This window comes from Spea bombifrons, chromosome 5 (genome assembly GCF_027358695.1).
Source record: "Spea bombifrons isolate aSpeBom1 chromosome 5, aSpeBom1.2.pri, whole genome shotgun sequence".
Classification (NCBI taxonomy): Eukaryota; Metazoa; Chordata; class Amphibia; order Anura; family Pelobatidae; genus Spea; species Spea bombifrons.
In genome coordinates, this window is record NC_071091.1 from 35,152,348 (window position 1) to 35,179,788 (window position 27,441).

The 27,441-nt window shown below is 38.3% G+C and overlaps 2 protein-coding genes across 2 annotated transcripts; both read right to left on the bottom strand.

Annotated features, from left to right (window-relative positions):
* Positions 1 to 425: 425 nt before the first annotated feature.
* TGM4 (transglutaminase 4) lies at positions 426 to 14,838 on the bottom strand. Its single transcript, XM_053467428.1, has 14 exons — positions 14,824 to 14,838; positions 12,098 to 12,297; positions 11,469 to 11,575; positions 11,205 to 11,337; positions 9,945 to 10,063; positions 9,238 to 9,345; positions 8,976 to 9,150; positions 8,714 to 8,852; positions 8,473 to 8,576; positions 7,771 to 8,022; positions 3,414 to 3,710; positions 2,178 to 2,347; positions 1,556 to 1,692; positions 426 to 644 (listed from the first exon to the last, which is right to left on the bottom strand). The coding sequence occupies exons 2-14, from the start codon at positions 12,273 to 12,275 to the stop codon at positions 503 to 505; spliced, it is 2,061 nt and encodes a 686-aa protein (XP_053323403.1). The 5' UTR covers positions 12,276 to 12,297; positions 14,824 to 14,838; the 3' UTR covers positions 426 to 502.
* A 7,151-nt stretch (positions 14,839 to 21,989) lies between these two features.
* TMEM42 (transmembrane protein 42) lies at positions 21,990 to 26,283 on the bottom strand. Its single transcript, XM_053468253.1, has 3 exons — positions 26,111 to 26,283; positions 24,536 to 24,682; positions 21,990 to 22,654 (listed from the first exon to the last, which is right to left on the bottom strand). Exons 1-3 carry the CDS (start codon positions 26,252 to 26,254, stop codon positions 22,511 to 22,513), a joined length of 435 nt encoding a protein of 144 aa, XP_053324228.1. The 5' UTR covers positions 26,255 to 26,283; the 3' UTR covers positions 21,990 to 22,510.
* Between the last annotated feature and the right edge of the window lie 1,158 nt (positions 26,284 to 27,441).

A 27,441-nucleotide genomic window follows, 5' to 3' on the forward strand; every position in this document is an offset into this window, starting at 1 on the left:
TGTGTGTGTTACTGTATGGTGTCAGCCTATGCTGTTACAGTGTGTAAGTGTATGTTAGTGTATGATAGCATGAGTGTGTGGGTGGGTGACAGTGTATGGTATTAGCATGAGTGTATGTCAGCTTATGGTGTTGGAGTGTCAGGGGTGAGCCTAGGGTTAGTGGCAACTGGGAGATGGAAAGAAAGAGCAGGAAAAAAGAAGCCGTGTTTGTGTATGCAAGCTGTTAGAGGGTGTTTGTGTGTTAGTCTGTATGTGTGTTAGATATGGAGGGCACTGAAGAAATGCTGCACCCAGGCGCAACTAACCATTGGCTCACCAATGGTTACCCCAGTAACACCTAATAACCAGTGACAAAATACCAACACTAACACAACGCTGAGGTTTCAGAGAGGATTAATGTTTATTTATTATTATTTAAAGATTAATGTTTATTTGGATTGCCCATGTAATATACTTCCATACTTCAATTTATGCAAGAAATATCATAATCTGCATAATATTTCTATTTTGTAATGTTGATGATTTTTTCCACTGAAATTACTTTGATTTGCTTGGAAATAAGTTCAGCCACAATTTTCTTCTCACCAGATTTCTTTGGGTTGCAAATAATCTTGGAACGGAAGATTCCTCCTGGTCGTATATCCCTGTAAAATATTATTGTGAACTTAAACAGCTTTCTGTATGGGCCAAATAAAACACCTGACTGACTGCCCGTATTTGCAGGTTACGTGAACATTTTCCTTCAGCTCTACATAAGATTTCCAAGGGGGATTAACAATATATTCGAACAATGAGCAATGTACATTTGGCACTCCCATTGATTTCAAAGAGAGCCCTTTCCTGCCAGTGACTGGCTGCTTCAAGTAACCAAAACTGGCGGGAATTGGAGAAAGCAGTGTGGAAATGATGATGTAGCACTGGTGTTGCACCATTGTCATCAGGTAGTGACCTTATTACGAAGTTAAGTATGACGAGGCTGTTTGGTGCAGTAAACTGTGCCTTCAAATGAGTGAGACGCCATCCCAAAATCAAAGGGTAATTGCTGAGGAACAGGATTTTAATAATAGAGGGATATCCTAAATAGGAACGTCTTTTTGGAGGTCATTTCTCCTTTTGTTGTTTTGGAAAAGCTAACAGTATATTAAAGGCAAATTGCATCCCTGTGTCGGAAAACAGTTGCATCAAGGATGACTTCCTACAGTAGACAATGTGGGAATTTAATCAGGTCCTCCAAGAAATGTCACTATTTAGGTTAACATTTTCCCTTATATCAAAGTACTATGGTGATGAAAGTGTGTAGCAAAAGGTGATAGAAGCACCAAATGTATTTGGAGTTAGTTTCAGACTAGGGAAATATGCATACCTGGGCGCGTTGAAACCCATTTTGAAAAAACCCCAGTATATTTTTCTGCATTTAATTCCGTTTCAATATGAGTTAACCAACCAACGTGGATTTCACTTAAGTTGGGGAGTCGAGTGTGCTTTTAACAAAGAACCTTAAAGGATCAATTCACCGGTGAGAGCTGTCTAATTATCTTAGTCACCCCCTGCTTACCCTTGATCAAACTTATGCAGTTTGAAGAGACCCAATCCTTCCACGTGCAGCTCACATTTTTCTAGAGCAATACTAAGTGTATTCTTAAATGTAAAAGTACATGTGAAATCTTCATCAAGCTTCCCAGTTTCTGGCATCTAGAATAAAACATAGATGTAAAATATATATTTAAAAAACAACTAACTAACAGGTCTTTAAATGCCAAAATATAAGATAAAATACATTTGCATAAAATAATAGGAGACTGTTGTTTTAAGAAGTTTTTAGAAAGGCTTGGGTCACATGTCAGATCTGGTCTCATAACCTGTCCATTTGTATTAATTTGCTCAATTTTATAGTGCCAAGCCCCCCCCCCCCCAAAGCATTGGAATCATATATATTGAATACATTATAAATATTATGGCTAATAATGAGCAATAAAATAAATGTTGTGAGTACTTGATGTGTTGGTTTACAATTATCTTTATTATCCAATATGTTCATGTATTATTATCTTATTATTCTATATATTAATTTTATCCACCGTCTAGTGTAGACCAATCTTAAGTATGTATAAGATCTGGATTTGGATCTCCTAAGGTGTCGGACTGTAGAAAAGATATATTCAACATAACAGGATTACCTCCACTTTGATGTCAGGGTATGTGAAGGATATCACCATGCTCTCGCTGTCTTTCTCCTTTGTTTCCTTGGTTTCGCTAATAACATTGACCCGCATAATCAGCTCGTCATCTGTCGAGATCACAGACTTCATATACAAGTCAGCGGCCACATTCAAGGGGATGGAGGCAGCTTTAAGAAAAGAAATTGTGTGAATACAGAATACGTCTTGCTAGAACTCAGAGCAGTTCAATGTTCTCACAGCGACAGTTTATTCTACAATTACATTATTGAGTGTCTTACTAAAATTAGAAGGTAATGAACAAATTATGTTCACAAACCACTAAGCAATATTCATTACCTCGACATGTGTCCTACACTCGTCCAGGATTTGGAGTCAGGTGGGATGTGACTATTAGCTTTGTTGCCTGCTCCATTGTATTACATATACTCCAATGTTTTTAAAACAGGGGTATACCTGCATGAAGACCAGGTTCTACAATGGTGACCAGAAACCAAACTCCCTTTATTCTTATTGCTGGTGTCTAGCTGGGGAATGTCACACATATATCTAATGTGAAGCCCGCTGCGGATCTGTAGGATTGTCTCCCCGCTATAATTGACAGTGGACAGTACGGGTGGAGGCAAAGAACTCCATCAGTGAAGTAACGGTATTCTTCTTTCCTCTTACTTTTTCCGACCCTTTATGGACAAGCTTTAAATCGGGATGGTTAGATGATATTATATTATAGAAGTTTCTGGAACAAAACAGCATCCCTCTTGTTTTTCAGATTATGCATTATATTACCCTTGCATGCTAACATAGATTTAGGAGCAGAAGTAACACTTGCTAGTTAAGGGAATCAGCGCACCCCATTTTAGGAATTCCACTCAGGAATCTATAAGAACTCAGATGAAATGCTAATATTTTGCATTCTCCAACATTATTGCTAAATAATATTTAATTTAATATAATTTTACAGACTGCTGCTTAGTACAAGCAATTTGCATAGACCATTGCTTTTAAAAATAATATTCTTCATTATGCTTGCCATATGCTTGAACAAACAAACAAAAGAACACTGGTGTTTTTTTGTACAGATATAGCAACGTGTGCCAAAGTGACTTTGAAATTTGATCTTTATCCAATATATCTTTATAAACAGCAGAGATAGTGTATAAAAAAGCATTCTTTCTTTTTTTGGTGTCTTTGAGAATCTCAGTAAATTTTTAAAGAAAGGGTTTTTGATTGTGATACCTTGTTTCCCTGCAACTTCAACAGTTTGGGAAAGGGATGCCAAATTGGCAATGATTTTGCCAGTGTAGGTCTGTAGCTGGCAGCCAACAATCAGATTCACGGTCTTTGTCTCGTCTGATTCGTTTTCGACAGAGATGTTTAGAGATAATGGGTTTCCAGGCAACAAGTCTTTATCACCTATGATCTGTAATTTTATGCAAGCAGGAGGAGGTGGCGGAGGAGCCGCAAAGACTAAGCAAGCATCGGACTTCAAGTAAGAACAGGCAGTTTCAAAAGCTTTCCTCTCATCTGGGGATCCTGGGTAATAAATGAGAAATATATAAACACACTGTGTAGCATCTGTAAGCCAAACATTATTAAAGCTATCTATATCAGAGAGTGGTTGATACTCTATGACAATACCTACAGTAACAGGCCAAGTATTTTTTTAATGCCATAAAATCTGTTCTGCTTTATGTACTCTAGTTCGATAAGATTGACAGTGTCCGGTGCCCAAGGTGGTGCTTGGTTTATCTGTTATGCTGGGCCCTAATTTGCTGTCAGTGGTTTATTTATGTGGGCCGCTGTCTGACCCACAGCACTGTTCTTAAGACCTACCTTACAGAAAAAGTCCTTCTTTGCCTCTGCTAGCCTTCTTTGCTGAGGGTGCCAGGATATGACATCATATTCCGGAGCTCTGCATTAGGTGGTGTTGACTTCTACAGATGTCTGCACAGACCTCCGCACAATAACTGGGCTTTTATGAATTAGGGTACACTATGAGCGCCGGTCTCCCAATAAAGCAATCAGCCCCTAGTAAAGCAGTCCAGGGGCTGCTGCCATTCAGACTTGTTTCGGTCATGCCATGTAGTTGTGTCAAACTAAAGACGATGAGATACCCAACTTTTTCTATGCCTGATTACTCACAGCTGAAGTAGTTCACTGATGCAGACCCAAACACTTGTTGGGGGAAGATGAAATGAGTTATCATCTCTCACCGTTTCTGCATTAGGAAACCCTTCTTTTTAAACATAGCAGAAGGGAGATAATAAATCTAGATGAAATAGGAGTATCTCCCTGTAACCATCTAGATTGCTGTAGGCAAATAACGTCTAAAGTATACAAGTATTAATACTTCATAAACTGGCTTCAAAAGAATCCAAAGCTTTTTTAAATATTATTGATTTATAGTGCCAACATACAGTTTTCCATGGTGCTGTACAACAAAAAGTTTAGCAGGACAAGTGGTATCGTAAAAAAACATTACAAACCAATTGAGAATGATTGGATATCTTTATAACTTTGGGTCATTAACATTTTTAATGCAAAGGAGAAATATTACTTAAGATTAGTAGATGAGATATGCAACTAGATTAGGCCACCATATTCTTATTTTTCAAATTCTCATTTATAGTCTGCCACCCAATACTTGATGCCCAACGTCGGCATATTGCAGAAGATTTTTTTGAAGACTAAAGGAAATGTTACAACCTTCCCTCTTGGATTGCGTCTACATTTATATAGCAAGATGACATTAGGTTTTCACAGGGCCGGCCCAAGGCATAATGCCGCCTGGGGCGAAGTTTAAAGTGCCCCCCCATTATCTACCCTTCCTCTGCCACCCCCCCATTATCTACCCTTCCTCTATCGCCCTTCCTATTATCTACCCTATCACCCCTTTGTACTTACCTTTCAGCAGTCCTGCGACGAGTCTCCCTGCTCGGTCTCGGTGCCGGCTTGTAATGATGAGCGCCGGAAATGACATAATCTTCCGGTGCTCAGCATTACAAGCCGGCACCGAGACCGAGCTAGAGGGCTCGCAGAAGAGAGAGAGGGGCGTCGAGCGGGTAAGCAAAAACTACTCGGCGCCCCTCTCTCTCCTCCGCTTTAAAAAAAATAATAATGATAAAAAAAAGGGCTTGGGCGGCAAAATGCCGCCTCTTCAAAAGTGCCACCTGGAGCAATTGCCCCACTCTGCTCCATTGTAGGGCCGGCCCTGGGTTTTCATTTTGAATATGTCTACATACCAACTCTTAGCTTACACTGCGATATTTAGTATATACACTTTTGGACTGAAAGTAATTACAGAGAATGGATGCCGATTCATAGCACCCTGCTACTACATCATAGCCATAATCCTGCTTCTACATCATAAACAAGGTGTTTGATGAGGAACAGTACATGTAGAGGTTCTCCATAAACTGGACTTGTCAGCAAAATAATCTTGATATTAAAGACGAGGTCTGAAAAAGGTGTCTAGAGGTTGTGTTAACGTTTTTTAACAGAATGCATGGATGTTTTGGGAAAGAGAGTTTTTTGAGAGTTTTTAAACACTCATCTAAAGCTCCTCTTATTTTACTATTTTTTGTAATTAAACAAAAATGATTACAAAGAATTAGAAAGCTGGTAAACTATTAGGCCTATCCCAAAGGAGGAGATACATTGCATGCTGGGATATATCATTTTCTTGAGAAAAGAGACTGGAGATTTTTGTTCACATCTTTCAATTCAAATATCGGTTTAGCATCTGCTAGCACAGCACAAAACTGGCTCTGAAAAGGTTAGGGCGAATCTGTATGAAGAAACACGAGCAGGACTGTTTGGCTGCAGAGATATATTAGCTATGGATTACCTTTAAATGAATTGCAAAAACATTTGTCAGCGAAATCTACTAAGGGTCTGCCATGCAGAATGATTCTTCTTTCATAATAGCTGTGCCAGTACTGCGCTAATCCCTTATTAACACACATGACAAATCCTTATATTTCAGGTAATTCTCGAGTTTACTCTGCTTCTTTCACTTGGATTCCTTTTCCAACATAATTCTTTCATTGTTTTTTTTATTACATTTGATGGATAGTTTCTTTGACATATATGATAATGGCTGGGAATATACCGTAATACAAATAGCCACATTGTTCTGAGGGCTGGGTTAACGAGATTATTAAAGAAACAGAGTGCAGGCAGAATCACAGTATCCTCGGATGTATAGTGCCCATCACCACAACAGCATGCATCTACTGAGTCTCCACCCGCTACAATGAAACTTTGACAGTGTATGAGCTGATACTTGCGCACCTCGTAGTAGAGTAATAAAGTCAACTGGCTATTATAACTTGTGTTTTCTCAATTTGTTTGTCTATGATTAAGCCACTAAAGGGGAAACGTGCGAGACTGTGTTCTCATGTCATAATGTTTTTATGATATGAGAATAAAGCTTGGATCTTACTTTGGTCTACATTGTTGTCATTTTGGAATTCATTATTCTACTACGAGCTCATACACTTACAAACTTTACAAGATTATTCCCAAAGAGAAGTTTTTCAGTGTCATCCGTCACTGATTTCCATTTCTGCCTAAATATAATAATGCCATGGGTAAATGTGCGCCTCTAAACATTAGAGAAGACCCAATTTCATACCTACCGCCAGTCTGATTTTCTCAGGACAGTCAAGAATTTTGAGCACTGTCTAGTTGTCTTGGGTAGCTACCCCACCTGATCTCCCCTGACCAGCCCAGGGAGGGGAAAAATCAAAGGAGCTCTCATTTTGCCTCCTTGTGACACTAGCATTACAAGGTGGCTATTTGGGTAAGGCAGTTGGGTGGGTGGCCACACACCACAGCCTCTCCACTTCCAGGGCCAGCCATGCTCCCTACTTCTTGCCAAAGCCCCAATACAAGTGTCCAGCTTTGGTCATGTTAAATGTTAAGGAGGGCGTGCAATTGTGATTCTATTATTTTATTAACGCAAGGAGTTTAAGGAGTAAGGAATCATTTATTCTGTTGTTTTAGGAAGAATTAAATATTCCGTGTAATTTGTACCATTTAGTAAGCCCTGCCATCAATAATGATACTGGCATAGGTTTAATGAAAAAAAAAATAGAATTTCTTGGCAGATAAGGAATCTTCAGCCCATTCTTCTTTAAGATTTTTAAAACCAATTTCTCGCTGCAAAAATCTCAAACCTTAACCAGTCCTTGGTCTCCTCTCATATTCAAGATCATCTTACGCCTATCCCCTGCACTTTTAATTCATTCATTATGCTACCTTTACCACGGCTGCTGGAAGTCTGTTCCACTTCCAGCCACTCAGTAAAATAAAACTTCCTTACATTACATCTAAGCCTCTGGCACACTAATGTTAAGCTATTACCTCTTGCCCTAATATGTGTTTTCCTTTGAATTATGCTTCCCTATTGTATTTTGCTTAATCTCTTTATGTATTTAAATACGTCTATCACATGCCCTCTCTACTCTCCTCCAAGCTATATTTTTTTGGGAAAACATTTTAAATGCATTGTCATAAAATGTTTTAATTTAAATGGTTATTAGTGTACAAGAACAATACATCTATAAACAAGATTCACTCTGTTTCTTACCCTCCTTGTACTTGTATTGTGATGTAATGTCCTGTTTCAAGTTCCTACTTGCTGCCTTGGTGCTGATATTCTTCCCAATGCAGTTTTTCTCCTCCTTAATTTGGGAGGTTTCCTCTTCCCCATTTATCTCCGCAACCAACCAGTGGACTCGGTCAGCATTCACTTCGGCAAACACAAATTTGGCATCATATGGCAAATATACCTCTCCGTTCTTTATGGCCGTCAACGAACAAGGACCACATTGAAAGACACCTGCCAGTGGATAAAAAAAAATCACATTTGATCATTTAAAAGACGCTGACAGGAAGTATTAAAATTACATGATATTGCAAAGAGCATTGGTTTATAATAGTAAAAATGGAATGATTGCTATTGATTAAAATGATTTGGTTTTTCAAACTTACACCTAGGTCCTAAGCTAACAAACTAATTTTAAAAAAGGCATTTTTTTTAAACTAATCGACTTATTTCTGGAGAAGTTAACCTGTATTTGATCACATTTTCTATTCTGAATACCAAGAAACAATTGGTGCAATATATTTTTTTAGTAGTCCAAGTTAACAAAAAAAATCTAAACTCATCATTAGCACTAGTACTAAGACTACAGTTATTGAGGCTGCATGCCCTTTCCTGCAATGGAAAATGAATAGACCCGGTTTATCACACTTGCTATTAAAGATTATTTGGCGCCTATAGACTTACCCTGACTTGGTTCTTGTGGGGTAGCATCGAGTGCCTGCCAGCCATCATATCCACTGGGCAGATCAGGTCGTTTCATCCACACATCATTCCATACGTGGAAATTCCTATGAAATAAAGGAAAACATTGTTTTAGGATATAAAATTGTGATGGGCTGGTCCTTTAGACACCAATGTCTATTTGTTTTGGAAGAACATATTATATTCTGAACAGTTAAACATAGTGTGAATAGCTGGACCATACCAAACGGAATCAGAAGTCCATTCATCTAGTTTTTCGCCTTTTTCATTCATGTAAATATCAATTTTTAGATTTTCTTCAGTATCATGAGCTGAAGAAAAGTTGGTGACACTTCGAGCTGGAATTCCTATGCAACGCAACACTAACAAAATAAGAGAGAAAAAACATATAGAATGTTCCAAAATATACACGTGCCAATACTTTCCTTTATGGAAGGATCATAGGATGCTTTCAAACAAAAAAACACAGTTTTGCTGCTCCATACCAGTGGTAAGAACTCCAGAGAAAACCCAACATTGTCCAAAAAGGACAGGCTTCTTGGTTGTATAGTATTGCTGTAGAATAGCACTACTTCCTGTCCAGGCAGTTGGTGAGGTTCCAGCAGAATAATTGCCAGACCAATTTCCAGTTAACACACCACGGTCATCATTGGAGTTAACCTGAATGAAAATGGTTTATGAGTTTTTATGTAATTGAAATTAAAACGGAGTGAAATTCTGGTCTAGACTATAAGGGATAAAACATACTAAGGCAGAGAATTTTCTAGATATAATCACTGGGTCCCTTCTTGCTGCAGGTTTGATCCCACTACGGTCAAGGAGGTACATACAGCAGTCCAAGACATCAACTTCATGCTAAGGACAACAAAAAAAACAAACTTTAGGTTTTTGAATTTGTAAATAGGAATTTTGAATGATTTTGAGATAATTGAAACTGATACCGCACTACAACACTTTTATGCCAACTGTCAATCTGTTTCCCATGATCACTTGGTGAAGACAAAAAGACCAGGAAAGCCAACGAGTAGCTCTCCAACTGCCATAATGGCTTCAGAGTCCCATACCCATTATGGGACCTGCATTTCTACATCATATAGAGTCATATGTTGGTTACTAATGATGTAAGACACAGTGTTTAAGCATGATTATTGTAAATTGGACAAAATCAGTGCAGTAAAAACAAATGGAGTAGTACAACACCAAAATTGGCATAATGTTTTCTATTAAACAAAATATATATTTAGAATATTTTGCCTCATATTTTTATATTAATTATATTAACCTAGCAACAGATCCATAAAGACAAGCGCAAGATCAAAAATAAATAGACCCAGGTGTATGCTAAGAATTATTAACACTTTATGAGACAGCAATGAGGAAATTCTGTACTGTGTAACCATTTTTTTCTTAATTTTTGACATAGCCTTGATAAGTAGAAGTAAATAAATGTATACTTGGCCAAAGTTCCATGGTCTTGCGCTGATTTTACTGGATGATCCCACATAAATGTATCCTGAGTCTTTCAGAACATACTCATTCCTTTCATCCTCATTGGGCATATAGACATTGTCATCTATGAAAAGTGGAGGACCGCACTCATTAAATTACGAAACACTAAAATCCAGAAATAACTATACAGCTTATCATTAAGTCTTGCCAGTGCTGCCAACTCTGCCAATGTCTATCATAACCTACCAATGATGGGTTTATGCCCAATGGCAATTATTCAGTGGCCCAGACCATGCTACTGTTTCAGTCCTACCAGAGTTGCATAAAATATTTCCAAATATTGATTAAGTTGGGCATTAGAGGGATTATAGAGGCAGAGGAACAGATCTCTGCTCCCTCTGCTATTGATACACTTAAATACAGTGCTGCCCTAAGCCTTGCAAAAGACAGCACCATCCTGCCTCCCCACCGGACTTTGTAGTGCACGCAGTAGTAAGGATTTGGTACAGATCTCAGTTGTTATTTACTCTTTTGCAGTCTTTGCCTAGCTCGCTTAGCCAAGAGTAGCCGCATGCAATGGAGTGAATGATAGAGATCTATGCTTGAGGAGGCAAAGATCTCCAAAACTGGGTGAAAAAGGCATCAGTCAATGGACAAATCGGGCTCATCTGACTCTCCCTAACGAGGCATAACTCCATCTCTGCCCTGTAACAGACCCTGTCCATGAGCACCCCCACCAACAAAAGGTATGAGGGTAGAAAAGGGTGGACATGGTTAGGCAAGGACAAAGGATGGGTGATCTCCCCGGGAGGATTAGGAAGAGGGGAATGGCTAAAGTGGTGGAATATAAAAGTGTTTTTATTGATCCCTGATACTTACAACAATGGAGAGGATTAAAAGTTGGCTGTCAGTTAGGGAGGCAGGACTTGCTCAATAGTTACTACCCTATTCTATTCGGCAGATTTCCAACCTATTTACCAAGTGCAATGTGGGTGCATAGTGCTGTTCACAATCGTAAATTTAGATACATCTTTAAAAAAATAAAACAAAATGAATCAATTAGACGAAATTAAATTTCACAAGCAGCCAACTTTTCTTATAAACCTAAATTTCCAAAATGATTTCCTGTGTCCCACTGCTTATTTATACAAGAGCAGATATTGTGGTAAGAATATTGTGTAGTTTACCAGTACCTGGGTGGTACCTGTTGGTTAATTCTGCTCTATTTGATTAAAAAAGGCAGGATCAAGGCAGTCGATAATTACCTTCACACCAAGGGTTGCAGAGCATATAAATGGGGCTGTCTGCTGGAACGTAGACAATTCCTTTTCCTGTTACCACGCTCAAAAAGTATTTTCCGACAATAGCATTGGCAGCGCTTGTGACAGCAACCAAGTACTAGAACAGAAATAATCACTGTTTGTTAGAGTGGATATAATTTGTATGAGTTTGGGAACTTGAAGTATATTTAGGAAATAAAGGGTTGCAGTCACTTATACAATGTAGTAGCATTTTGCAATTAATTTTACCTCATTGCCATGGAACTGTCGGATGGCAGCGCTCCATTGCTTTGTCAAGCTTGTTGAACCCACTTCAATTAGGACAAGTGTGCCATTAGATTGCATTGGACGTGGTCCTAAGAAATGGATAATTAGCAACACTTCAAAAAAACATTTACAGTCCTAATTTCAACATCAATATCTTTCACCTTGGGACTGATGTAATCCAGTGAATGAAAACAAAATGAGCATTTTTATTTTTACACTATGTACAGAGGCAAAATATTTTTTTTAAAAAAAAGTCAAAATTTCAGTCCAGTCCACAATCTATTTTAACTGACATGTATGATTTTAGACAGATAATAATTATTTCCCTTGGGACTCTGTTCTATTTGTAATATTTTATAGATTATATAAATTATAGATGTTTCTTAATGAAGTACCCTGTCAACAAATATTTTTCATGTTACAACAATGTTCTTCAAGTTTGTTAATAAGGAATAGGACTTGCATTACTACAGTCACAAGCTGGGAGTAAAACTAGAACAACGAAAACAGTTGTTTTAGGGAATGAGGAGCCAAAAGCCATGAAGCTAAGGAACATTTTGGAATTTTGAAAATAATGAAAATGATTAGTTGGCAGTGTGCTTTATTCTTACCAATAGTAAACTGCAGTTGCACTTTGTCCTTTTTAGTAAGTTGCCTATCAAATGTAATCTTCAGAGTAAACTCCTGTCCTCTTCTTAGAATGAGGTGTGAGTTGTCGAACTCTGAAGTTTTATGAAGACATGTATTCTCGCCTTTGAGAAAATCGACTTTGGTAGCTCTCAGATGCATTTCTAGGATTGGATATTCCTGACTGAAAACAATATAAAAGTGATACATATTTAATTTACGTTTTAGGTGCTTTTCCATTTAAACAAAATGGCGTATGCCTAAAAAATATGTGAAATTTGAAATTCTTGATATCTCGCACTGGGCATGTCAAATTTTGCCCACCTGTTACCTTCAGGTGATGCAAAAAATTATATTGGAACCTTACTTAGCTTTGATCTTATCCACATTTACCCATTTAAAGTCCACCTGCTGCATACTAAAATACAATGTGATTTGTCACAGGTTAAAGAGGTCTTTAATTTCACATGGTAGGAGTTACAGATAAGCCTCTTATGTTACATTGTTTTACATATTTAAAAGACTAGGATAATTGTATGGTGTTCCCTGCTGACCACACTGTTTTGGTGTTGGAGGAAAAATACACTTTTCACACTCCTATCTTTCTCACATTGGGTCCATGTGTAAGTGCTATTATTGTGAAGTGGACATATCTAGTAGTAGCAACAGCTCAGCCACAAAGCGGTAGATATTCACACTTGTAGAGCATGGCTGCCCATTGCTAAAGAGCTTAGTGAGTAAAAATATCCTCACTCACTACAGAGTTTCAAACTGCCTCTGGAAGCAGCATCGGCACAAGCACTTTGTGTCAGGAGCTTCATGAAATGGGTTTCCTTGGCTGAGCAGCTGCACACAAGCTGATGTTTACTATACGCAATACCAAGTTTTTTCTGGAGCAGTATAAAGCACATCACCACTGGACTCTGACGTGTTTTCTGGAGTGATGAAGTCTGAGTTTGGCGGATGTAAGGAGAACGATACCTAATGGAATGCATACTGCCTACTGCAAACTTTGGTGAGGCTGTCTTTCAGGGTTTGGGCTAGGCCCCTTAGTTCAATTAAATGGTAATGTTAATGGTACAGCAAGACATGTTAGACAATTGGATGAGTTTGGTGTGGAAGAACATGACAGAGCCCTGACCTCAACCCCATCAAGCACCTTTGGGATGAACTGAAACGGAGATTGTGAGCCAGACCTTCTCATCTAACACCAGTGCCTGACCTCACAAATGCTTTACTGGATGAATGGGCAAAACGTCCTGCAGAAATCAATATACCACAAATAATGCATATTTCCCTAAAGTGGAACTTAACCTTGACAGCAAAGGCTATTTGGCAACATGTTATAAGGGGAGTAAAGCCAGTTGTAGTTGCCCCATATGAGTAAAGGCGCAGTCTTATTTTCAAATGCTGTGGTATTTTATATTTAACTTAACGTTTCTGATATTTTGTGCTGCATATATTTAAGATACAAACCCTTGGGTGTTTTTTTCTCTTAGTGACTGCTCTAAATGGACCCTCAAGCCATGATGTGCACTTCAATGCATATGACAGCGGCATAGTCTCTTTAAAGGCTCGTGTGTTCTCCTTGCAAAGGCATGAGGTGATTCTGCAGAATTCCCACACGTGCAAATGCCCCTTTCCTAACTCTTTTTCTATTTGCTTTGCAGGAGAGGTATTCAGCTGAACACATATTCTGACAGGTGGTATAATATTATTTACTGCCAATCAGCTCTAATGCTGGCTTGGCATGCATTCGGGCAGGGGTCTAAAGAGACCCCACCTTTTGCATGCACGGAAAGCACTCCTATTTCAAAGAAAGTGCTTTCTTGCCATTAATTGGCTGCTCACAATGTGATTAATAAAATAAACGCAACTGGCTACTATTTTTGACATGTGGGATCCCAACTCTCAAGCAGGGCATTTAAATCTAGAAGGTAGGAGACTACTTTTGCAACCATTGCAGGAAAATACCACCAGGGGGCACCAAATTAATAAAATAATAGGGATTTTAGGAACAGCATCAATTTGTCATTGTAGAGTATAAAATACATTAAAATAATAGAGGGAGACCTGTTGGCTTCATTGTCTCTTTGTTTATAATGTTATAACCAGATAATTGCTACTAAACAATTTCAAGAAGTCTGGCAACAGGAGACACCGCACAGCTATTAAACGCAATCATACCTAATTATATGGTTGTAACGTTCATGTAATAATAGTTTCCCTATATTGCATGTTATGCTTAATGTACCAAGGGGAAGCTTTCAATTAAATGTAATTTTTATAGGGGCAATTTATAACCAAATCACATTATACAGTACATCAAATGACATTATAATGATTACACAGCTGTCGTGTGTTCAAACAGGAACATTATGTTATTTATTAATTATGCAAAAATAACACATTTGCCTTGGGAAACAATGTTTGTCTTTCATTAGGAAAACGGCAATTTCATTTAAACACCAAGGTCTCTCATTTGTAAGATGGGTCCTTTGGTGATTCTCCATTGTAACAAAGATAAATGACATTTTGAGTATAAACTCCTCGGAGTGGTCAATGGCAGACCTTGTCAACTCCAGCTGTGTACAACATGAAAACCTGTACTCTCACTTTATGACCCACCTTTATGTTCCTTTTAGGTCATCAGTGCCATTTGGATTTCTTACCCCTTACAAATATAAAAGAGTAAATTGTTTCCACTCACCGACTAAAAGTCCCTTTTCTGTCCTCTGCACGTTGTTGTAAACTGGCAAGACAAAGATCCTTGCTTTTTATGTAATCTCACATTTTGACGTCAGTAAGGAAACACCAATGAAGTAATGTTTAAGTAATCTAAAAAGAGGGGCAGGTATCAGGAGGTGGTTGCAGTAAAGCCTATGTGAGAAAAGTTCACTGCCAAAAACCTATCCCTCCCTAATCGAGAAAAAAGATATAACCATTAGAGAGACAAAAAGAAATAAACCTATAGGGGCAGTAATGCCATTTTCTAGTATATCAAAGACTGTCTGAATGCTTCACTCGATTATATATTATATTGTATTGGACTTACTGACATGATAGGTAAAACTGCGCATTAAAGAATTGCCTTTTCGTTGCGTCGACGCTGTATTTGTCCTGTTTTTGGTTAATCAATGTGGTTCAAGCATGTATTACATGCTTTCCTTTTCCTCAAAATTAATGTTATCTCTATGAAAGCTACTAGTATGCAAGGAACCTATTGTAAATACAGTATTCCTATATTAACCCCTTAAGGACAATGCGTGGTCCCTAAACCCATTGAAAACAATGCATTTTGAGCCTGTACATGTACGGGCTTTGTCATTAGGGGGTTAAGGAAACCTTTTGCCATTAAGAACATACCCTTTAAGCAAACTCCATTGTTGGAGGAAGCGTGGTTAGAGGTGTAATGGGTCCGGGCCACCTACCTACCTTATCCATCTGGCCATCTTATAGCAAAAAGTACCACAAGGTTGTAATGTGGGAGCTCAGACCTCAATCAGGGTCACAGCTTGCATGGCAAGTCTGGGAAAATAAGAGGAGCTCCCTAAAAGCCCATTATCCCAAATGAGGGACAGTAAGCATATTTGGCAGAACAATGGAACAGAACCCCAAATCTGTGACTTTCCTTCAAAAAAACATGGGGAGTGGGAAATATATTTAAGATGTTAAGATTAAATAGGATGCAAACACCACTGGAAAAGTTACAATATGTGATATTTTTCAATGATATATATGATTTGTGAAAACCTCATTGTTTGTTGTTTTATTTCACATACGGGGCCTGCTTCAGATAAAACATATAATATGTGGCTACCAAAACCAACATGGGGAACTGGGAGCAGCTGCAGAATAAAATCCCTTATGAAATCCAGGCCACACCAAAAGCAAGCAGAAATGTTATGCAAACTGCAAAGGGTGTTGAAAAGGTTACTCTAAATGAGCTCCTTAAATATTGATTTTCAGATTATAAAGAAATGATTCTGCTTCACTTTCAGTCCCAATAAAATTAATGACAGAATGCCACCCCAACTGTAAGCATTGCCACTTGGAATTTTTTTTTTCTGTGCCATAACGTACCGCAAAACTGTTGATGTGTCGTATTGTGAAGTTTAAAAGAGAAAGCGAGTTTTAAGGTAATATCATTAAAACATTAAAATCACATATTTCAAACATTTTTTCCATGTAGATTTCCATGGGAGTTTTAAAATTAAAGGCGCATTTTTTTTCTGCTGCGACATAGAAGAAAACAAATATTATCTTGTCACATAGTAATGTTATGAAGCAATGATGATGAGCAAGCTCCAAATATTTTAACCTGTCATGTTAACCCTTATGCATAGGATGGAGGCTTATTATCACTAGTAAACTTGGTAGGTGAGTCAGGACCAAGCCATGGATGTTCTCACTCATGTGTGCATTTAGGACCAATAAAATAGATTATGTTATCATAACCAGATTCCATAGCAACGTCCTTATTGGCAAAGTGTGGCTTAGTCCTTGCTAAACCCCCTGACATGTGGGAGCACCTAGACCCCTTGGGTCTTGGGCCAAACTGTTGCTACATTAACAATCCATTATGAGGGCCAACCCAGCCCATCTTGCATGAGAAACTGACCTGGGTTGGCCTTTCATAACAAATAGTTCACTTTGCGATATAATTCATCCTACTACACAGTAGCAGGAGTTAATGGGATCACAAGGATGCTTACTTTTAATTGCATTTTCTTAATTATGTGTTAAGTTTTTGTGCTTTTATCTATTTAAGAAACTGCATAGACCTAAATATTTTAAATATTGTTTTTATCTGCAAAATTGTATTTAAACATTTTAATTTTAATTAATTTTACTTATAGAAAAAGAAAATATTTAATAATATTAATTAGATGTTTCTTGGCTGGCTGGGATCGTGGTGATCTGGCTACTGCACCTCTTCCCGAGTTTTGTCTAAAGGCTTTCTTGTACAGTGGGCAATTACTTTCAAGGGATCCATGTATAAAGTGGATATAGAGGCAAAAGGTAATCATTGTTGATCTTATTTGCATGCGCTTACCCAGAATCCCTTGTGGTTGTGGCAGCACCATGAGATTTCTAAGAGAAAAACAAGCCTTCTGGCTTGTCTGGTGTCTGTAGATGAGTGTTTAATAATGCTTCTACTATCCCCTTAATTGTAAGTAGAAGGGTTTTCCATCACCTTTACCCACCATACCTTTGGTTATTGGTATAATTTATTTGCCTTATTCTGGATTTTTTGTTGTTATTCTGTATCTCACAATGAAGAGCAGTTGACCTTTCCCATTCCTTCTTTAGTATCGCTTCTCAGGCTTTTGGCTAAGATCAAGTGTAGTTCCCCTTGTGGTGGGGGGGGATGACACTGGTCCTCTGGCCTTAGGGTTCGGGAAAGCAATGGAGCCTGAGGTGCTGATTTGCCCCGGCAGAAATGCTGGAGTCACCGTGTGTGGTATTGCACGTGTGTGGTATTGTGGGAGCGCACGTTCTCACTGGCGGCCTTCCAGCACTACCTTTTCCCCATGTACCTTCTGGTCTTGGGGTTAAGATTTTATTTTTGAATCCAGCAGGCCAGCAATGGCTTGTCCTTAAATTATTTTTCTTTAATTTATATAATTCACATTGTTTTTACACGAGTGCCTATTAATTTCCCCGTTTTTGAATTCACGGCTTGGCCCCCACCCGTTTTTGTAACCACGTTTTAGGACACTGTTTTCTTTTTAGAGGCAGTAAAGTCTGGACTTTGATGGAGGAGGATTGGGAGCCTTCTGGCCCCTTCCTCTCTTCAAAGAAGGCCAGCAAGGAGTCTCACTCTTCGATGTGAGACTCAAGATCCGACCCTCCCATGGGGGGGGGTTGGAATTTGTCCGAGTTCTCCGTGAGGGAACTCAGTATCGTAGTCTGGCTTCTGCTGCCTTGTGCACAGTTGCGGCACCCAGGAGCACGCCCCTCGGGCTCCAAAAAAAGAAAATTCCTTCTTTAGTATGCCAGTGCTTGGCATAAGTTGAACCAGACTGCTTGGTCATTGAGTAGGTAATGAGCTGAACCAGTTAGCAACAAAGTAACATACAACAAGTCCTTGGGAACCTCTATACTAAAGATTGAAATTCAGCAAGCTCGTACTTGACCTAGGCCAAGCAAGGATTTTAGCTTGAGTCAACAGTAGGTAGCCCAGCTGTTTTGGGGGGAAAATGCAGTCACATGAATACTTGAGCTACGGAGGACCCATATATATTCCATGTTTCAATGGACATACTGGGAAGCAGTAATATCTCTAAATAGTACTGTTTGCTATGCTGCTATTTGAGCTAAAGTATTATTAATAAAGTAAATATTAGAAGTTACCACAAAAGGTGTTAGTTGGGCCAATGCCTTTACCTGAGAACTTCTTTATTACACTTTGTATTTTAAAAAAACTACACATATAATAAAGCCAGCTAAGGGTAGGGTGCAAAAAGCACTTGGATCTAGGTAATCTTTTTCTCTGTCTTTTTTTTTAAAAGAAAACTTCACCACTGTGGCCTCCTTACATTTCTGTATATTTTATGCCCTTTGGCACTTTTACAGAATACATTTATTTTTTTCTCCACCTCCTTCCTTTCTTCTTTTAAATCCCCTCTCTTTCTTAACTCATACTTTTTCTTTTTGAGAGTCATTTCATATACAGGTTACGTTCACCTGCCAATTCTTTCACAAATATAATAAACACCATACTTTATAGCAATATAATTTCGTTATTTGCCTGGCAATAAACATAAAACACAGAAGGACAATTTAACCAACACCAGTTGAAGCGGCCTACTTTCCTGTTGTAGGGGAGAGTTTTATTTACAGACACATGAAATGCTTAAGGATGCAATTATTTTAATAACTGTTTCAGCAAGTGGTAGAAAGAAACAAAATCCAGATAGCTTTCACTATAAGAAACGTACACACCACTGGACGGGAAAAGTGACATGTTGCAAAACTATGTATTAAAAACACATTTTACAATTTTATAATTAACTTGATGCTTAACCCAACACAAGCTGCACTGTGACTCTTTTTTAACAAAAACTTAATTTTTTTTAAAAAAAGGTTAATAATGTGCTAATGTGATATTTCCCAAAAGGATATTACCCTTAAATGTGTATGGACTATGTAGTCAAACTTCAAACATTTGAATAAACATGAAGCAGAAAAAAACATAAAATATAGTTTAACCCCTTGATGACAATTGCCGGTTCTGGCACGGCACGAAAAAAAAGTCGATTATGACAAATGACGTGCCAGAACCGGCACGTCTTTAAACGGGTGCAGAAAGCGATCTACGTTCGCTTTCTGCACCCAAACGGCGTTGCTGTAATGCCTCGACCTTGAGGCATTCAGCAACGCCACGATCGGCACCAGGGGCCATGTCTGGCCCCTCCCCGGGGCCTCAACAACCGCCATACATTGTATGGCGGCGGACGCCCGTTTTAAAAGCGTTTAGGAGGCGATCAACGATCACCTCCTAAACTTAAATGGTGTCGCTGGAATGCCTCGATCAGGAGGCATCCAGCGACACCAAACACTTACCTTTGGGTGGACTGTGACCGCTCCAGAGAGCGGTCACAGCCGCAGCTGCCGGTGATCTTCGCCATCTGCAAGATGGCGGCGGCCCGGGAAAAAAAACAATAAAGTTAAAAAAGTTCGCTAGACGGTCTCAGACCCTCTAGAGAACTCTGGCTCCACTTGCAGGTTGAATACAGGTACTGCATTCAACCATGCAAGTCAATGGAGCCCAGCTTTCTAATCACAGTGTGATTAGTAAAAATAAATTAAAAAATAAAATAAAATTAATAATAATTAGAAAAAAATAGTAAACAAAACAGTAAAATGTAAAAATAATTTCCCACTGATGTCACTATCAGGGGAACCTTCAAGTTGAAAAAAAAATTTAATTTTTTTTTAAAAAAAGGCAAAAAAAATAAAATATATATATAAAAAATATATTTTTGTGAGCAAGTCCTAAAATTAGCACATTAGCTTAAAACAATTCTCGCATGGAGAGAGTTAAAATACTGGCATATTAAATGCCCATGGGGTGTCTACTTTTAAAAAAGGTATGATTTGATGGGGTAAATTGAATTGGCCGGGTTCAACAAGGTCCCAATTAACACGGGGGGGAGGATGGCCACACATCTAATTTCCAATTAGAAAAATGCACACGTACCAAATGTGGCCTTTTAGTTCCCCCAAAAATGACAAACCCATGCATATGGGGTATCACTGTACTCAGGAGATGTTGCTGAACACATATTGGGGTGTTGTGTGACAGCGGCATATACCAGGAGCTGTAAATTCATACATAACATAGGTGTGTGGGGGAAAAATACACACAAAAGAATACTACTGCAAACTTAGAAAAAATTCTGGTGGTAAAATGTGTGCATGCAAAGAGTTAAAATACCAGCATTTAAAATACCCTGGTGTGTCTAGTTTTCAAAAATATATGGGTTTATTGGGCACACTGAAATGGCCCGGCTCAAAGATGTACCAAATAGGGCATGGGCAGTGGATCCCCAAATGCCAAAGTTCAACATTGAAAAATGCGCATGTCCCAAATGTGGCCCTTTTGCCCCCAAACAGCCAGGCAAAATCATTCATGTGAGGTATCGCTGTACTCAGGAGATGTTGCTGAACACATATTGGGGTGTTTTGTGATAGTGACATATACGAGAACCTTTTAATGGTTTTCGTATAATAGATAGATATGGTGCATGGAAAGAGTTAAAATACTAGCATACCGCATCTACCGCATACCAAGGATGTATGATGGAGTGTTGGAGGAGCTAAATTATGCTAATTATGTGGGTTGGTTATAGTCGGAAGAGCTTTGTGGGCAGTGGATGTGGTACATTTTCCTGGAATTTTGTTTTTCAAATGTTGGCCACTATGCTTCATGCAAAGCAAGTTATGGTTCCTGCAAAGCTGCATGAACCTTACAATACCTAACCGAATGTCTGCACTTAACTAATTTTAACTGCCCATGGGGTGTCTAGTTTAAAGAAATGTATGATTTGATGCGCTAAATTGATTTGGCCGGGCTCAAATATGTCCCAATAAATAGGACATGGGCACAGACTGATCAAATGTTGAAATTCTCAAACAGATACACACCTCAAAAAGCTGACCTTTTACCTCCCAAATAACCAACAAACCATGCATAGGTGGTATCACTGTACTCAGGAGATAAGTGAGTTTGTTTGGCTGTGGCATACACCAGGAACTATTAATTAATCACCTTGCTGCAATAAGGTTTGTTTCTTCAGCCTCCACAGGCTTGTTGGGACCCAGTCACAAAATAGTGCTCCTATGGAAAAAAAAAAAAGGTAAAACATTTTTTAATGGTAATGACCTGGAATTCAATGGTGCTTCCAGATCTGTTGCTGTTAACAATGATGAGCATACTGTGACAATCATATCACTCCTAACCAATAAGTGTGCTCTGATCATCACGTCGGCTACAGTAAAAGAAAACACATCGCATCCTTATAAATAAAAATAAACCTTTTATTTTTTTAATATATTTTGTTACATTACTACATAACATCTGATCATTGATTACGAGTGTCACTTTAGGTCACTGATCATTGATTAGACTTGTCACTTACAAGCGATCTGATATTGATTACATCTTTTGTAATTTTACAACATCAATTTTCTTTTAACATTTTCAACCTTTTCGTGACAATTGGTGATTATAATTAATCATCATGAAATGTGGCTTTCTGGTTCAATAAAAAAAGGCGAAACTGTGATTTGGGCTCTAATGTGACTGTAATCCTCGAATACCCCACATGTGTGGTATCTATGTGCACAGGAGAAGTTTATTTTTTGTAATTTTCCCTGTTCTAGCTAGCTAAGTGTTCAGCATCCATCCCAAAATATACCCGACGTGAAAAGGTAGAGAAAAACCCTGAAATTCTGTGTCCACATTGTGCATCAACTTCCCAGTCTTCATCTGAATTGCCAGCCACCCCCAAGAAAGACAAAATACTTTTGCTTATTAGCAAATGCATCAGATGCATGATGTACACAAACAACCTGCTCTTTGACAGGATATATCCTCAGCCAGGTAATGAGATAATTATCATTTTCATTACGATGTTCATTTCTAGTACAGCAGCTGCTACCTGATCGATGTTTTTTTATCTCAATGAAACAATATGTTATGCGAGATGTACAGACCACAACCAATCAAACATTCTTAGTGGCAAGGAAACCATGTAATCAGAACAATGAAAAGTAAAACATCTATGCTCCTATAATTTTATATATAAGTTTAATGTAGGTAAAGCATTGATCATAGTGTTTCCATGTATCATTTATCTTCTGTAGCACTAGGTATATTCCTTCATAGTTTAACTTTCTTTCTTGGTTTCACTTTCATCTTTTGATGGTGGAGTTTGCTTATGGAGCAAGAGAAGTCCGCATAATGTTATTGAAATGCCCACCCACCAGAGTAGAGCGCGTGATTCTCCAAACAGCACCTTGCCCAGGAAAGCCTGTATTCAAAAATAACAATATTAAATAAATTATTAATGTATTATGTATCAAGAGGGTGTTAACGTCATATCTTCTGGTGGATATCTGGCAGACTGCTACAAAAACAATAATTTTACAATGTCAAAGTATCATGTCTCTATTTTACACCTCAAGTCACATAGTACTTGGACTTGGACATCTTCTCATTATTATGGTTTTAAATCACTAAACTTTATGTTGTCACACGTTCCCTTCTATTTAAAGGGGCCTCACTGCTTAGTTAACCATCTTTCATTTAAGCTGTTAATAAATTTTATGAAACATTGTATGCATAGACAATTTCTTGACCTAACTGGGTATACAATAGGTCAAGAACCATTTCCATGTGTCAGACTTGACTTACATAATTTAATCTTTTTTCACCTTTTCCTAAAACATTTCCAGCTATAAGTGGTAGAACCACTTCTAGTGCTGAAAGATTTATTTTTAACTTCTATTTTTTGTACCCTTCATGACAATGGCTGTTTCAATGTTTGCAGTCTTTGCATTTAGCTGTAATTTTCTTCTTTCTCATTTACCACGCAAATTATATATTGTAATTTCGGGACAAGAAGGTACATCTTATGTACCTTAAAAAATATAAAATACGATGGAAAATTGAAAAGGGGGACGTTTTGTGACATTTACTTAAAAAAGCTTTTTTCATCTGCAAAAGCTAATGAAAAAAAACCTGCCAAATAGATTTTAAATATTTATCCTGAGTTTAGAAATACCTAATGTTTTATGTTTTTTCTGGTCATTCTGTACCATGTCCCATTTGGGACATCATACACCCCAGGGTATTTTTTTTAAATGCTGATATTTTAACTCTTTCCATGCAAACATTTTGCCACCAGCCTTTGTCAACATTTGCAGTAGTATATGTGTCTGTTTTTTTTTCCACACAATATGTTTCAGGTATGAATTTAAAGCTTCTGGTATATGTTACAGGCTTTCATTACGTTTTCAGCATCATCTCCTGAATACAGTGATACCACCAATAGGGTTGTAGCTGAAAGACTACATTCGGGAGGGTATGCAATTTTCAATTTTGACATCTAGCCATCCTGCATATATGTCCTATTTGGGACATATTTGAATCCGGTAAATACAATTAACCCCATCAAAGCATACATTTTTGAAAACTAGACAACCCATGGATATTTCAAATGCCAGAATTTTAGGTTTTTCCATGCCACTATTTTTGTGAAGATACGGAGCTAATTTTAGGACTTGCTCTTAAAAGTAAACTTTCTGTTCATTTTTACATTTGAATGGAACTGAGTGGTTCACCTGATGGTGACATCACTGGAGAATTATGTTTACATGTTACCACATTTTATTTATTTTTTAAACTTAATTTTATTTTGTTCCTTTATTTTACTAATAACAGTGTGATTTATGTGGGGGATTCCCACTGGAGTCTCTTGCTACCTCAGTAAGTCCTGTGGAAAATGAACCGGGGCCATTATTTTAATGTGAGATGCACTTAACCTGAAACCTATCCAACATGGTGCAACAGCCAGAACAAGTGACCTGGTGCATTAAAACCTATTGATAAACTGTCACAATATTAATGAAACTTAAAACTGTGAGAATATATTGCTTTAAATGAAAGGTTTTATGGACTACAAACTTGGGCTAACAGTGCGCAGGTTACCTCCGCTGATGATGGAAAACACCTAGAGTTGAACACTATGAGTAAGGTACCCATAAGGCATGAAACGTGTTAAGCTTGCACAGTTTTTGGTTTGCTAACTTTCTCACGTTGATTCTATATGGATTTACTTCTTAACAATGAATTGGAATACAAGTAAAACCGGAGTGCTTTTCTTCTCTTCATTTTCTTCAATGGAACTTACCGAAGATACAAAATTTGAGGCAGTCGTTGTCACTGTCGCAGTAGCTGAAGAAGAAGAGAGTCTTAAGGCTTTTGCAAAGAAGGTCCACATTACAGCATTGCAGAGGAACACCAGGCAGATGCAGCAAAGGCGAAGGAGAAGGTGGATCTGCAATACAAGAAATGTTCCATAAACGTTCTACAACAAAGTTTTATTGTGCTATTGTTTCACATCCTACAACATTAATTAATGTTAATCAAAACCTCTTCTTTTTTTGCCCATTTAGTGGCATTTAATAGATATAGTGCAGGCTGTGTAGTGTGATGCAGGAGAACCCAAGCTGGGGTTGGGACAAACTCTACGACCTGCTGAATTGTTTGAATAACTGTATGCAAGAACACTTTAAGAGCCAGACAGCTCCACCACACATGAGGGTAGTCTCCTGTCTCCGTCTAGCATTTCCAGCACTTGTCCGTGAGCCCTGGCACAAACCTATGAACATCTGCAGGGACCATGTACCAATGTGTCAATAATTTGTAAGATGTTTTCTGTATTTTACTTGCATTTGGGCACTTTTATGTCAAGAAAATTATCTTTTGCCATTGTTCCTGTGTGAACTTAGCGTTGTAGTCTCTCTCCCACAGCCTCATGTAACAAGGGAAAACGTTCTTTTACACGAGCGGATAATTTAATGCACTCACTTGTCCAATGGGAAAAGTAGTCACACAAGTCCGGTAATGTATAAAATTCAAGCTTTAGTCCAATTTTATACATTACTGACTTCTGTGACTTTCTCCACTGGACGACTGAGTCCACTAAATTATCTGATCATTTAAGAGCACTTTTTGGCTGTTGGAAACAGGGATCCGTAGCTGCAACACTTGATCTGCCACTCATGCATATTAATGAAGATGGCGATGATAAAGGCCCTGGCTGTTTGATCGCCAAAAACAAACAAACCAAAAAAAAACCATAAAAACATTGGGCATTTCTAAACTCAGGATAAATAGTAGAATCTATTTCATTAGCTTTTTGTAGATGAGTAAAAGATTTTGTAGATGAGTAAAATGTGCTTTTTTTTCTCCAATTATTCACAATTCTCTTATTTTTCTTATAGTAAATTATAGGATACAATCAACATAATGGTATCTAAAGAAAGCCTTTTTGTCCTGGAAAAAAACCCAATATATGGGGGCAGATTGGCAAGTTTTTTTTTTTTTAAATGCTTTTGAAATGCCAATATGTTACTTGCACTTATAACTCGCAAAAAAGGAAAAAAAACCCATAAAAAAACATTGGGTATTTCTAAACTCTGATAAATATTAGAATCTATTTAGGGTTTTTTTTTAGCATTGCCAATAAGGAATTGCCTCTGAGTGATAATTGCAAAGAGGTCACCCAAAATGTCACATGACTCATAACAATGGCAGCTTTCAGGTCTGTAGATTAAGTATGTATATTTGGAAGAAAATTTAGATATAACTAAGTTTTTGTGAACGCTAATCTACATTACTGTATATTATGCTCAAGATATATACTTATGCACGACCCCTTTCTTTCAGTGGTCCCTGCAGCATTACGCTACATATCACTTACCCATTCACAAACCCCTCCCTGCTCCCCAACTACATCTTCACACAGATCCCGCAGGTGATCCGCACCCAGGGCAAGCTTGGCCGAGCAGGCGGAGAGCGCCCCCAAGAGACCCGCCGCCGCACTACACGCCGAAGCAGACCACATCGAGTCCGCGAACCAGAGCCAAGGCTTCCTTCCTGCTCCGTCACGTGACCGAGCGAAGGCGGTGGCCTGTGATCATGGGCGGCCATGTTTGTCAAGGGCCTGTATCCACGCCTACTTAACGTGGATACAGCAGGGAAATGAATGGTGTAAGTGTAAAAGATCTATGCAAACAAGTTACACGATAAACTATTTTTACAGTTAGGCGCAATGCTCGCCAAATATTTCACACCTGTAAATGTATTTATGAGCGTAGCATATACATAGATGACTTGATCAGATAAGATCTCTGTAATTATTTGAAGGAGAGAGCGCTGTGATCGAGTGTGTGTTATATACATATACAGTATATGTTATATGATATACTAACGAAAGAAACGCCCAAATGCTAATGTATCACTATCCACTAATACCTTTCAGACTGCTATCGTGCTGCGCGTTTCATTTAAATAAAACACGCATGTCAAAGTGACAACACGTGGGAAAAGAAGAATTGGGTCGGCATGCAATCCTAAACAGGGCAGCAAGCTTTTCCTCCAAGACTTGGACAGCACCATGTTCCCACTGTGATTGTGAACAGCGGTATCAGCAGAGATGGCACTTGCCAACTGCATTTGATGGGCCAGTCCTGACATTTCATTGTGCTGCTGTCTAGACAGTCTATGTCCTGTATATAGAAAATACCAGTTACACGGAATAATGTGCTGTAAAATATGCAGCGGGGACTGGACATGATGTGACTTGGCATTGTGATTCCACTATGGAATACATACATGCATCCCTAGATATGTTTGGCATGTATATCAGTTTGTACAGCCATAGAAGTCACAATATAACATTTTAAATTACATTCAAAGAACATAACTCAGTAGGTCATAGATCAAAGTCTAGATAAAGCCCTGCCACTACCCACAATCCCTAAAACTAAAATGGCCATTACCAGTGTGGCGATACGGTACATAATGTAATCTTGGTAGCAGGGGGCTAGAGCTCACAACAGATTTTAAAGCAGCGGAGTCCACTTTGGGAGTGGTTGCTGCCCATACGATCCCTTGTTCTTATTAAATTACCTCATTTTATTTATCTCCGCACCTTCAATTCTCTTATCTTTACTCCGATTTCACTTTATCCCTCCTACTTATAATCTCTCCCCTTTGTCCCCATATCTTCTCCATCCCATCTCTCTCCTT